General features: G+C 37.4%; 2 protein-coding genes across 2 annotated transcripts; one reads left to right on the top strand and one right to left on the bottom strand.

Moving 5' to 3' along the window:
- Window positions 1–5,304: 5,304 nt before the first annotated feature.
- Window positions 5,305–6,261, top strand: LOC107494268 (protein MAIN-LIKE 1-like). The gene is made up of 4 exons (XM_016115319.1): window positions 5,305–5,606; window positions 5,683–5,925; window positions 6,010–6,027; window positions 6,144–6,261. Exons 1-4 carry the CDS (start codon window positions 5,305–5,307, stop codon window positions 6,259–6,261), a joined length of 681 nt encoding a protein of 226 aa, XP_015970805.1.
- Window positions 6,262–7,153: 892 nt separating this feature from the next.
- LOC107494267 (uncharacterized) lies at window positions 7,154–7,780 on the bottom strand. Its single transcript, XM_016115318.1, has one exon. It carries the CDS (start codon window positions 7,778–7,780, stop codon window positions 7,154–7,156), a length of 627 nt encoding a protein of 208 aa, XP_015970804.1.
- Between the last annotated feature and the right edge of the window lie 6,311 nt (window positions 7,781–14,091).

The following is a 14,091-nucleotide window of genomic DNA, read 5'->3' as shown; positions in this document are numbered from 1 at the left end:
AAAATAAAAAGACATTTCAAATTCAATTTATCATCTTCATCAACTCAAACCTATCTACGTCTTCTTGATCGATCTTCCTCTACAAAGTAAAGTGAACTTATGTATTAGAAGTACAATACATAATATGAAAAACTTAAACAAATTAATTAGCAAATCCACACAACCAATTTCTAGTACAAATCACACCTTCAACATTCTCTGGCAGCAACGGTTGCTATATCTATTCAAAACATAAGAACAAATGCTAAAGGTAGATTTTGAACATACCGGGGCAAAAGGAACACTCAATAAATCTCGCGTCATGAGCAATGTTCTAAAAATTAAACCAGACCGGTCAGTTCAATTGAGTTAACCAAAAATTGGTCATTTAGTCGGTCCGATCTACTTGTAAAATCGTTCTGCAAAAAATTAGTAAAAAAGTTGGTCGAATCAGTAGTTAATCGGTAAAACCGGTCGAATCAGCTGTGTTTCAACAGGCACCAGTTCTCCGCCAGGTAACGAAACGACATTGTTTGGCTTAAAAAAAAGGCTGAAGTGAAGTGAAGTCTGAATGCATTGCAGCCACTTTCCAACCCTAATCTCTTCGAGAAACCCTCCCGGACCTGGTCACCTCCCACTCCCAACCCTAATTTCTTCGAGCTTCTGCCTACGAAGGACAACCACCACCGTCAAACGAAACAGTGCCAGAGCTAAGCGTCACTGTCGCGGGTCGAAGCCTCACCGTCGCGGGTCGTCGGCTTGTTGTTGAAGCCTTCTGTACTCTTCTGCGGTTAGTTCTGGTCGTCGGCTTGTGGTCCTGGTTGTGGCTCCTGTCAACATCGTCGTTGGGCATCTGGTCGACGTCTGTGCTCTTCCACAATGAGTACTTTAACCTTTTTGTTTGTCAATTAATTTTGTTTATTTGGTGAATTAACTGTATGAATTTGGTTCTTGGATTCTTGAGTTCTTGTGTTTTTGGTTTTTTTAATTAATTTTTTATTCATTCAGGAATTTAGGGCAAATACAGAGTTTAGAACTCAGATGCAGAGTTCTTCGGTTCTTCTTCTTCTGAGTTCTTTTGTTCTGCTTTTTATTTTATTTTTTTAATTTGATTCTGAATAAATTTAATATAAGTTTATTCATTGAAGAATTTAGGACAAATGCAGAGTTTAGAACTCAGATGCATAGTTCTTTGGTTCTTCTTCTTTTGAGTTCTTGTTCTGCTTTATATATTTTTCTTAATTTGTTAATTCTAAATAAATTTGATATAAGTTTATTCATTGAGGAATTTAGGGCAAATGCAGAGTTCATAACTCAGATGCAGAGTTCTTCAGTTCTTTTTCTTCTGAGTTTTTATTTTTCTTTTTTTATTTCTTAATTCTGAATAAATTTGATATAAGTTTAATTTTGAGACTCTGAATCTTGAATTTTGGTATATTGAATTTTGCTATTTAAGTTCAATTTTGTTATATTAAATTCTGCATTTCTGCTATATTGAATGGATGAATTGCTGAATTTAATTATGTTGAATGTGGTATGAATTAATATACATGTATTGTTGGATTTAATTATGAATTGAATTCTGAATTTAACGGGATGAACTGTTGGATTTAATTTGGTGAATTAACTGGATGAATTGCTAAATTTAATTATGAATTGAATTCTGAATTGCTCTCATTCTAAATTTATATGGAACAACTACAAAATGATCAGTAACCACAACAAAATGTTGTCCAAGAATCTCAAATAGGTTTCTCTCAAGGAAAATCTGATGAGTAATGTCTTTGTTTAGTTGAATTATTGTTTATTCAATGTTGTTTCTTTTGGTTATAAAATATTTTATGTTGTTATTTATGTGCGTTTTGATTTTCTTTAGTTATAAATTTTGATATTTGAAATTGTTTATGAACATGATAAATTATTTATATTTCATTTTGTGAAATTGTTAAATTTGAATTTTATTAGTTTAGAATTTATTTAATTTAAATATTTAAAATTATATATTAAATTTTTTATAATTTTATTCTATAACTAGTTCAACCACGGTTTAACTCCGATTGAACCATTAAATTATTAAATCAATCACTTGACCGATTTGATGATCGATCCGATTTAATGACCAGTTCGGTTTTCACAACCTTGGTCATGAGTAATACTATTAAAAAATAATGATCGTTATCTTTTCACATTATTGAAAAAAATGTCGCCCTATTTAAATATACATCAAGTTTATTTTGTCCAATTTTGTCTTTCAACTACTTGACTACATGATATCAAATCTTTTATAGTGTAAAAAATATAACATGAATGAAATTATATATATAATTAACAAATAACTAAGATTTTGAAAACCGAATTAGTTATCGAATTATTTTAGCTACTGATTTACTGATTTATTGGTTCAACTTTAATTCAACCGAAAACACTATTTTATAATAAAATAATAAATAAAATATAAATAAATACACTAAAACATAATTATAATCTAATATAAATTTTAAAATATCATCCAAATTAAAAGTACTACATAAGCCACAATGTTATAATCTTATTTAAATACAAACTCAAAAGTCAAATGACAAAAGAAACAACTAAATATAAAATACCAACATCAAAGTTTGTCATCAACCAGCAAAATCTCAACAATCCAATAACAATACAATTCAATAACAATATTACAAGCTTACGCCAACCCAATAATCTCAACATAGATAATTAGAATATTATTAGATATAGTGATACACAACAAAAAAATTAACAATAACAAAGGTTCGAATCAATAATATCAGAAATTTTGAATCAAATCAATCAATTAATAAAATCACAGTATATCAAAATCAATATTCAAGATCATCCACAATCCTAAACTATAGTAATGACTAACAAAAATAATAATTAAAGAAGAAAAATGAAAAATTACATATTAACTAACCAAATAAAACAATAATTAGTCAATCACAGTTAAAAAAAAATAAAAAATACCTTCTAGAGACTGAGAGAGAAAACAGAGCAGAGCAGCACAAACGAGGACAAGGAGCACGACAGAAAGGCTAACGTGGATGAAGGGCTAAAGCGCAGCGGATCAGAATCAGCGCGGTGGAACAGTGGCTACAAGATGGAGGAATGAGGCGAGACCAGTTGCACTAGCGACGGTGGCTTTGAAGTTCGAACAGTGGTGGAAATAATCGAAGTGGGAAAAGCAGCTTCGAGCAGTTACGACGACAGTGGTGACAGGATGGTGGCTGGACAGAATAAATGGGGGAGTAAAGGAGGAGCTCGAGAGGCAAGATGAGAAGAAGGAGAAGGAGAGATTCAGTCTGAGAAAGTGTTGCGCCGTGTGCAACTTAGCTTAGGGGTTCCCTTATTCCCTGAACGAAACGACATTGTTTGGGTGCAAAAGTTAAAAACTGGTTGGGTCCAAATTCGATTCGACTGGGTGATTTTTGGTCGGTTCGACAGTCCAATCATGGTTTTTAAATCCAACGATTATGCCTTCTGACCAATCCATCTTTTTCGTTGGTTCACGGTTTGACCAGTTCGACCTGCCACTTCAAATCGATTTTTAGAACCTTGCGAACAATAGTGATTATATGAAAAACACTTATGTCAATAACTTTGATAAGATAAATAGCAGCAATGCTTCGAGAAGAAGATGTCCCATGCAAAATATGCTTGATGTTTGACAAGAAACATTTTTGATAAAGTTGAGGAATTACGGTCATAAAATTAAAAATGCTTTTACAATGTATTTTTCACATACTCTACTTATCTTTAGCACCAATAGGCACTACAAAAAAGGTCTATGGTTATGGTGAAAAACCGTGATCATAGCTAGTGAAAAGGGTGATCATAGGTCTATAGTCATGGGTTTTGCGCTCGAGAATTTTGGTTTCAGCCACTTTACTATATGAAAACTCAGCACCTACTTCATTAACATACAAAGCAAAGTCACATACATAAATTAGTACATACTATACAACATACATCCACATCATAGTATGCACAACTTATGCACGATTCAATTCTTTGTGTTTATCAATTAGATGCCACGACAAGTTAAGAGTCTAAAAGTTTTTCACATATCATAATTATCAGCAATGAACCAATTGAATGAATAATTGGAAACAAAAAGAAAGTATATATAACTATAAAAAATAGAGTATTTAGAGTACACACTAACATTTGGTCCCTAATTTGAGGTGCGCTTGCACTGAGTAGTCAGTGTGAAATATATTCATGCATGTGTATGTGGAAGCTAAGCAGAGACAAAACATGAATTAGTAGATACAGGAATCTTGCGGTCACGCACAAATACATAATCTCTGATATTTGGTGCAGTGATGTTGACAATGATCTCATATCAAAACATATATTTCCATTAAAAAAAATAATAAAATGGAAAAACAAGCAGCTAGCAAAAGCTTGATAATACACAAGAACATGAAGTTCCAGAACCGTACATAGAAATACGTGATCATTTTCCTATATTGTATGACTATATTTAAAAGAGAAAGCTTTTGTTTGTATAAAATGTTAGTCCAAGTATTTTTTAGTCGGGTAAAAAACGCATTTAAGCCAGGCTGAGAAATATTTTACGTAAATTAGCCAAAATGAAAATTTTTTCAGCATTCAACCAATGATCATTTTAATGTAATTCGAATCAACATTGTTCGAACTACATTTGCACCTAATTCAAAACAACATGGTTCGAATTAAGAACATGGAAAATTGCATGTAATTCGAAACAACTTGAATCGAATTACAAAAGAATAATTCGAATTGTATCGATTCGAATTAGTAGGGGAACGTGACACTAAGGAGTTCGAATCAAATTGATTCGAATCATTCATTGTTGGTGACTTTAGGTAATTCGAATTTAGTTGATTCGAATTACTAGTGAGTTGCCTATATAAGAAGTTCGAACCAAGCTCATTCAAATCGGTTTCCCATCCGCATACCCCACCAAATTCCAGAGAAAACGACCCAAAATCTGTACGAGAAAGACTCGAGAGGCATATGTTAGCGGTTTACGTAGGTGGTATTGGTAGTTGTTAATTTGAGTGGTTTTGGCCAGTGGTTTTTGTAAGTGGAGTTGCCACTAGTATATGCTAGTTTCATATTTGTATACGGTTTTAGGCTGCTTTGTTTCTAGTGGTTTTTTGGATGCGGTTTGACTATCCAGTTTTGCTAGTGGTTTAATATATTTCCTTTTGCATGTGGTATTTATTAGCTGTTTATGTCCTGATTTGTATTTGTAAACGGTATTTGAGTTTGTTCTAATCATGCCATCCATGTAATGCGTAGCTCCGGCGTTGCATATCCAGTATGCGGCGGCAGCAGGGAATGCGACTTGATGAGAGGTACGTTCCGTACTTGCAGATGGCCGGATTGTACCATCTTGCGAGACTGAACGACAGATGGTTCCGATTAGACGAGCCGCTTGTGAGTGCATTCGTCGAGAGGTGGTGTCCGGAGATGCACACTTTTCACATGCCATTCGGAGAGTGCACGATCACACTTCAAGACGTGGCATACCAGTTGGGGTTGCCAGTGGACGGACATTATGTCAGCAGTTGCCTGACAGATTTCCACGTATACATACAGAGTGGCCGGCCAGCTTGGCAGTGGTTCTAGGAGTTGCTCGGTGTATTACCTCCCCTGAGCCAAATTCAAAAGTTCGCAGTGAACTGCAGCTGGTTCCAGGAGACTTTTAGAGAGTGCCCCGAGGGGGGCCGATGAGGCGACAGTTAGGCGCTATGCCTGTGCCTATATCATGATGTTGTTGGGCACCCAACTGTTTGCTGACAAGTTAGGCAGTCGTATTCACATCAGATGGCTACCGTACGTGGCTAGACTTGAGGAGATGGGTGGCTACAGTTGGGGGTCGGCGGCACTTGCATGGTTGTACCGGTGTATGTGTCGAGTGGCCAACAGACATGTCGTGAAGTTAGCTGGGCCATTACAGTTACTTCAGTCTTGGATATTTTGGCGGTTTCCTAGATTTTAGCCTGATGGGTATGATGTGTTTAGCTGGCCCATGGCCTCCAGGTACGACTATCTCATTATATTATGTTTACTTATTCTATTTATTTAAGTTCTCGCCTGTAATGTTATACTAGTTCGTCACATTAATAATTGACTTCGTATCTTAACGGCCTTTGCAGGTGGTCAGGTTACAATCCTGGCGTTAGCGAGAAGGGACCTCGGGTGCAGATGACTCGGCTGAGGATCGACATGTTACAGCCTAAGGATGTGAGTATGCAAAAAACCTTTGCGGAGTGAATTTAAATTTAGTTATAGCTAAATTTATCTTCTAATGTACCCCCATACTTGCCATATAGGTGGGTGCCATTAATACTCACCAACGGCTTGCAATGACGAAATGCCTCAATACACGGTGGAAAAGTCCAGAACAGTCTGTGAAAATATGCCTGAGACTCATCCAACTGTCCCCCAACTCGAACAGGGCTAGTCCGAAGAACTGCAATAGAACCAGGCATGGTCAACTGCACTCCTAACAGCCACCTTGGGAGCTCGTTGTACGACTCATCCCAGTCACCATAAATGATGGCAACAGCCTTCTGCTTGGCCAACCAGACCCTCCTGTACGTAGGCCTGAACCTAAAGTGTAAGGCCGTCGTATTTAGGAGCACCTTTATGCTGACGGATGCATCAGCTCTAACCATTGGCATAATGAATTCCGATATCACATGATAATCCAAACTCCTGTGATCGCTGGAGATAGAGTTGGCCAGATAAGTATGCGGTCCATTGTACCGTTTGACCTCCCAAATTCCCTTACGCTACCGGAGACTAAGCGGAATCAACCATGTGCACCCATTCCCGAACTCAGAACATTTGCCAACATAACGGCGATAATCAGACTCCACTACCTTGTACTGTACCTCTCGACGGATGCTGTACGTCTTCACACTTAACAGGGCATCCTTTTTATCCTGAAATTGCTGACCAACCTGGAACTCTGTCATACCAGCTGACCCTTCTACATCTGTAGCGCCAAACCCAGCAGGCTCCCCAGGTACCTCCTCCTACCTCATGGCATCCAGGTCCAAAGATGAAAAATGTGGAGGGTACTGCTGTGTGCCAGAGCTAGAACCACCAACCGCACCGGCAGGCTCACTCGCTCCAATATCATCGCCACTTTCATTAGCAATCATATCGGCTCGACATCATTGTCCTCTGGATCATCAAACAATCTATCTCCAGCCCCAGCTGGTGCACCACATTGTACAGAGGTATGTAGAAGTTCCCCTGTTCCAACTTCGTCGCCAACACTGCCGTTGAGATCAATAGCGAACGAAGGGGAGGCGACAGGCTGGGCGGGTGGCTCGTACGCAGGGACTGAGGAAGATGCAATGGCAGGTCTGGAGCTAGAACCGGCACCTGTCGCTAAAGTGTTGGTATTCCGGTTCGAACCCCCCGAGCTGGACACCACATCAACTAACTTTGCAAACAACTCTGGTGTCCTCACTTCGGGAAACTGCCAGTGACAATGAAACATGACCTGCAAGTCCTCGTCACTCCCGATCATGAAATAATCATACTTCACAGTATCTTGGAGCACCGTGATTGGAACGCGATAGAAAAACTTCTTAACCCTTTTCACACCGTCCAGACCAAGTTTCAGCAGTACAGAGCTAACAAGGTCATCAAAGCTCGTCGTAGCACTCACGATAATACAGAGAGGATCCTTATCGGTGAACTTGACACCGGAACGAGTTTTCCTCTTAATCGATCTTCTGTGGTGAACCAACACTATAAAACTGTCCTCACCAGCCATATGACCCCTCTCTAACGAGGGCAACTCACGTTCGTCAAATATATATAGAGGTCTGGTACACACTAATTTGAAACAACCTAATTCGTACTATATATACATAATTCGAATCAAGTCAATTCGAATTAATACTCTAATCATGTTTCTTACTAATTCGAATCGATTTAGTTCGAATTATCTATATCTCATTTTTCTTAGTAGTTCGAATTGACTAGATTCGATTTAAGCATGCATAATTCGAACCTTATTGTTTTGAATTACTTGCAATTTTCATTGTTCTTAATTCAAACCATATTGTTTCGAATTAGGTGCAAATGTTGTTCAAATTATGTTGATTCGAATTACATTAAAATGATCATTGGTTGAATGCTGAAAAAATTTTCATTTTGGCTGATTTGGATAAAATATTTCTTAGCCTGACTTAAATGCATTTTTTACCCTTTTTAGTCTTTTCAAAACACTAAAGAAAGACCATTTCAGGTAGCACTACCTTTGTAGAGAAACCTTTAAAAGAAATTACACAAATAATTTTTATAAATACATCTATTTTTTATTTGGAGTAGTAGTTGCCAGCATGAAGAATATGCTGTAACTAAGTTTTGTCATCTTGTTATTGGCCATAATCATTTTTATATGCATTGTAACATAGTTTATATTTCCTATCCCCTTTCATTTTTCCATGTATCAATAATCAAAGCATGTTGAATAAACAAATATCGTAACTCTGTTACTTTTTGGTAATATCTTAAGCTGAATTAAGTTGACTAATGAGAAGCAAATAACAAAAATAAATGATAATACATGCAATGTGTAAACAATTCTCACATGTATAATATAAAAATCAAAAGTATATCAACTACATCATAATGATAGTCAGCAAGCAACTGCTATGGCCATAGGCATTAAGTGAATTAGAATCCATGTATTAATAATGTACATACTACTAAAATCCACATATAATAATGAAAAGAGAGCTGGGGAGGGTAGTTCTATAGCTAGCTGCAAAGACAGTGGAGGAGTAAGCATAAAGATGATTCCACATGTAACACGTGAGATAAAAGGATGCGTATAATAGGTAACAACTCAAGAGTAACAATTCAATCAATGGTATGAACATGTAAATACTTATTATTATGAATGAACTTTGTTGGATATCAATCTAGCATCAACTAAATTAAGAACAAATAAAAAACAAAAACAAGTAATAATTTGAAGTTCCAATAATACTAAATTATTAATCGGAACAAATAAAAAAAACAAGTAACAAATCAGAAAAAATACTACATAGAACAATAATCAATAGCCCTAATATTCACAAGTTCTAATAATCAAAAACAACATCCCTAATCAGAAGTTCTAATAATCAAAATCATAACTTTTACCCCCAGTCAGAAGTTCTAATTATCAAAATTCCTATTCCCTAATCAAAACATTAATTCATTATAATAATTAATTATTTACTTGAGAAGAGAAGAAGAGGACAATCGGAGAAGAGAGCAGAGAAGAGGTGGCGCAGTTAACAGAGACGAAGAAGATGACCTGATCGAGTAGAGAAGTGCAGTCATCATTGAGAAGCTGGTGCCTCTGAGGAGTTCATCAGTTGTCACTCATCCATCATCAGTCGTTATTCATGGCGAAGGAAGCGTTGATGGCCAAAGTAGGAAGACAAGCTTGCGACAGTGACAGAACGCGAAGCTTGCGAGGATGACAGAACGCGACAAAGCTTGCGACGGTGACAAAGTGCAACGAGCTTGCGACGGCGATGAGCTTGAGGCAGCAATGAAAATGGCGAGGCAGGCTGGACGGTGGCAGCAGCACAACTCCTCCCTCTCTCATGCATGTCTTTCACCCTCGAGCTCGACGGCTTTCTCGCGTGCGACATGGATGGCGGCGGCGACAGGATGCGACGCGGTCTCCTTCCTTATCTTCTCTTCTCCGTTCCTGAGCTATCTCCCTTCTCCCCTTTCTTTTTGCAACACCTTCACTATCAAAATGTCACACTTCCAGCTGTGCCACTCTGATAGCAAGAAGTATTACGATTATTTCATATACTTAATAATAACATATGAGCCTTTTACTCGAAACCGCATTGTTGATTTCTTTGAAAACTGGAAAAAATACTTTATCTTAAAAACAAACAAGCATATATTTATATACAGTACTTCTTACATAAGTAGTTTATAAATATAATATACATATAAAACATACAACTCCTATCCCTCTTACAAAAATTATAATAACAAAGGCGATGAAAGAAAAATTATCTAACTAAAACAACATCGTATAAACAAAATGCTATAAAACTCTTCATAATGCTCCTTCATCTGATTCCTGAAAAGGTAAAGCTGTAGGGGGTGAGAACCTAACCACACGGTCTCACCACAGAGTTTTCAGAATTATCATAAGAAGATATTTAATAAGAAAACTACTTTCAAGCTCGGTGATTATCATTGTCTTATGAATCTTTTGAAAACTGACGGTTTAACCATTCAATAATTCAAAATGTTTTTAAAAAAACTCAATTAAATTTTCAAATCTAAAACTTTTCTTTTCGTATAAGAAAATCTTAAAAAGTTTCCAAGACTGTATGAATGACCAACTTGTTTCAAGCATAGGTTCATTAAGTCTATGTTGAACGAGCTTGATTTTTCATACTTAACTAACCTCAATTAGAAACCAATCACGGCCCTAATGCCCATTCACACAACCAATCATCACTTATCATCAATTCAACACCAAAACTCAATCTCAAAAGCATCACACCAGAGCAAACACAAGCAAAAAAGACAAGAAAAATACAGATATAGATAACAGTTACAATAAGTAGCTCAGATAGCAGTTAATAACAGTTAAACAATTAGGTAAACCAAAACAAATTCAAACTCAAACAAATCATGCAAATGCATATGCTGCATGTCTGCCCTATGGCTAATGATCTCATTTGTCAGTTATATAGCCAAACCCGACATGTCCGGTAGCTAACCCAAACATTGTCTCTCTGTTGCGCATTAATACCATTAGAGGGAATAGGTGCCCTGTCACCATTAGAGGGATTATGTGCCTTGTCACCATTAGAGAGAATATGTGCCCTATCACCATTAGAAGGAATAGGTGTCCTATCACCCTTACAACCAGATAGAAAACACAGACATACTTGTCATCAATCATCCTCAATCATGTCTCATTTATCATAATCATTCAATTTCATAATCAAAATCAGTTTTCATTATTCTTCTTCCTCATCCTTTTCCCGGAGCAAGTGGACAACGCCAATGCATCTTACTTGGTAATTTAGATATTGAATCTTCTCTTCCTTTAAAACCAAAACTACCTCTTTATGACATTCTCCAAAACCTTCAAAAGCATTTCACTTAAAACCAATTCTTCTTTCAAACACAACTCTTCTTTCAAGAGATAAAAGAATAATAATTTATTAGTTAAACCCCTCGGCAAGGCCTCTAGACTTTTAGGGGAGCGACAACTAATCTCATTTCGAAACCAAATCATTTAAACTCAAACATATTTCATTCTTTTCTTAAATAAATCAAAATCAAATAAAACAATTCTTCAATCCAAATTAACTGAAATAAAACTTCTCAAAATTTTGCTATAAATTTCGGCAGCATTTCTCCTAAAACTCAGACCTTGCCACCCTTCTCGGGTCCCATCCAAACCATTTCCAACAGCAAAATTCTTTTCCAATAAATCAAAACCATTTATAATATCAAAATATTATAAAATCAAACCAATTAAAAATCAACCCGCTTACAAAATCGAACCATTTTGACATCTCAAATCATATCCGACTCTCAGAATTGTTTTTGATAAATCAAACAAACCAATTTCAATATTCTCAAATCATCCTATCATAATCCAGAAACCAAATTCAAGAAACCAGTCCAACAACGACCAACCCAACAAACTAAAACAACAAATCAGAATAACCAGCTTCTTCAATAATTCAATAAACCAGTTAGATAAACAATCACATCCATCCAAATAGTTCAATTGAATTCATAAGACTCACGTAATCATAAAATATTTTTTCATACTATTATCGACTTATAACAACTCTTGAAAGTAAAATGAATTTAAGAAAATGCCTCTACCTCAACTCGTCGAAACTTTCAAAACCAAATGCGTCAAAGCCCCTTTTCCTTTCAATTAACAGCAACGACAACACTTTCGACCACTCTCATGGAAGCAACAGCCATCAAAGACCACATGCAGTCACAGTAACTCGATCCTGAGACATTAATGTCACAAAAACCTTAATAAACTATAACAAAACACTAATAGTAAGGTTTCAAGGCAAGAACAACTTATTGTACCGAGCAAGAACCAAAAACCGAGTAGCAGCAGCTCCATCAGTTGATTCCAATGATACCCCGCCACACCCAGTGACCAGAATGGCGGCAGAGCAGCTCCAGCAGTTGCATGTAGCTCAGCGGCAACCTCCAACCACAACAACGAAAACCACAACGACAACACCCCTCCCCACTGTTACCTTCTCTCTTCCCGGTGTCTTCCTCTACCTCAGCCCAGATCAGCGACGGGCCTGACCCCACCAGCAACGGCGACGATGACGGTTTCTTGCGGTAGTAGAGGAGCGCAGTGATGACAGCACGAGCCCTCCTATGCTCCATTGCATTCTGCTCTTCACGTTTAGCTCTCTCTCTTCAGTGTTCGGCAGCGACGAACCACCATGCGTGCGAGCTCGACGGCGCAAGGCACGGCGACAGCTCCTCCACGCGTGCGAGCACTACGGCGGTGAGGCGCGGCGTCAGTTCCTCCTCCTGTGCGCAGATGATAACCGGATATTTTATACACTTTTTGGCATTATTTTCATAGAGTTTTTAGTTATGTTTTGTTAAGTTTTAGTAGGCTTTAGTACAAAAATAACTTTTTGGATGCTACTTTGAGTTTTTGTATTTTTCTTATGTTTTTTGGTGATTTTTGGGTGATTTTGGCAAGTTTTGGAAAAGTCTGATTCAGAGACAGAGAAAGGACTGTAGATGCTGTCAGATTTTGACCTCCGTTCATTCGAATGATCATTTCTAGAGCTACAGAAGTCCAATTGACGCGCTCTTAATAGTATTGGAAAGCTAACTTCAAGAGATTTTCAACAATATATAATAGTCTATACTTATCTTTGGAAAGGAAGGTCCAAAATGGGCGTTGAACGCCCATCTGACCCCTGCCTGGCATTTCAACGCCCCAATGGGAACAAGCTGGTGTTTGGATGCCCAAAAGGGAGCAAGCCTAGCGTCCAACACTCCAAGAGGTGTCCCAGCACGTAGAGTCACCCCAAACTCAGCCCAAACACTCCCCAAGTGGGCCAAAGAAGTGGATTTTCGCATTAAGGGTCCAATTTATCTTATTTCTGTAATCTCTAGTTACTAGGTTAGTATTTAAAGAAGAAGATCACCCATGTTTAGGATCTTTTGCCTCATATTCTACCACCCTATTTTCGAATACATTACTGTTTTCTGTAAGCTTTGAGCAACTAAACCTCCTAAGTTAGGGTTAGGAGCTCGGATGATTCTCATGGATTAATAATATTACTATTTCTATTTTAATATGTCTGATTCTATTCTCTTATGTGTTCTCGTTCTTCAATCTTCATGAATTGGGAGTGAACCGTGACATTCATCCTTATTCTACATGAGTTTCGTGCGAGTCCTGACTCGGATTGCATTAAACTAAAGCTAGAGAATGCATTGCGGATTCCAAGAGCGTGCCTGGGCAACTTTGGATACGCGACATAAAATCTCGTTGACTGTGGGTTATTGAGGTCTCTATGGTGCTAAGGCTAGAGTAAGAAAATTAGCATTCTCTGATCCGAAAGATCCGACCTTGTGTGTGGCATTTTGAATAGGATCGCGAATGAGAGTGGATTGCTTAGAGCTTCATCTTCGGCTACAGTGAGAAGTCATGAGTCAACTTGATGAGAGGACATGAATTACTCGGATATGGTGGATTGCTGTGGTTTAGAAGAGATTAACTTGATGAGAGGACATGGTTAGTCACTTACGGCTGCCATTGAATGAATAATTCATTATTGAAGTAGACAGTCAGAGAAGCTAATTCGGAAAGAATACGCATCTCTGAAGCCTTAACTGGATCTTTATCACTGTTTTCGCATCAATCTGGTATTTCGTTCTTTACTATTTCATTTATGCTTTCAAACAAACAACCATCTTTTCTAATTGCCTGACTAAGATTTACAAGATAGCCATTGCTTTCTCAATCTGACAATCTCCGTGGGATTCGACCTTCACTCACCTGAGGTATTACTTGGACGACCCGGTGCA

This window comes from Arachis duranensis, chromosome 6, assembly GCF_000817695.3.
Source record: "Arachis duranensis cultivar V14167 chromosome 6, aradu.V14167.gnm2.J7QH, whole genome shotgun sequence".
In the NCBI taxonomy this organism is placed as follows: Eukaryota; Viridiplantae; Streptophyta; class Magnoliopsida; order Fabales; family Fabaceae; genus Arachis; species Arachis duranensis.
This window is presented reverse-complemented; position numbering and strand designations above follow the sequence as displayed.

What these genes read in the sequence shown, in the direction of transcription:
- LOC107494268 (XM_016115319.1), top strand. Translation starts at nt 5,305, where the DNA reads ATGCGGCGGCAGCAGGGAATGCGACTTGATGAGAGGTACGTTCCGTAC. An exon ending in GGCCGGCCAGCTTGGCAGTG is followed by an intron (nt 5,607 to 5,682) that starts GTTCTAGGAGTT and finishes AGCTGGTTCCAG; the next exon opens with GAGACTTTTAGAGAGTGCCC.
- LOC107494267 (XM_016115318.1), bottom strand. Translation starts at nt 7,780, where the DNA reads ATGGCTGGTGAGGACAGTTTTATAGTGTTGGTTCACCACAGAAGATCG.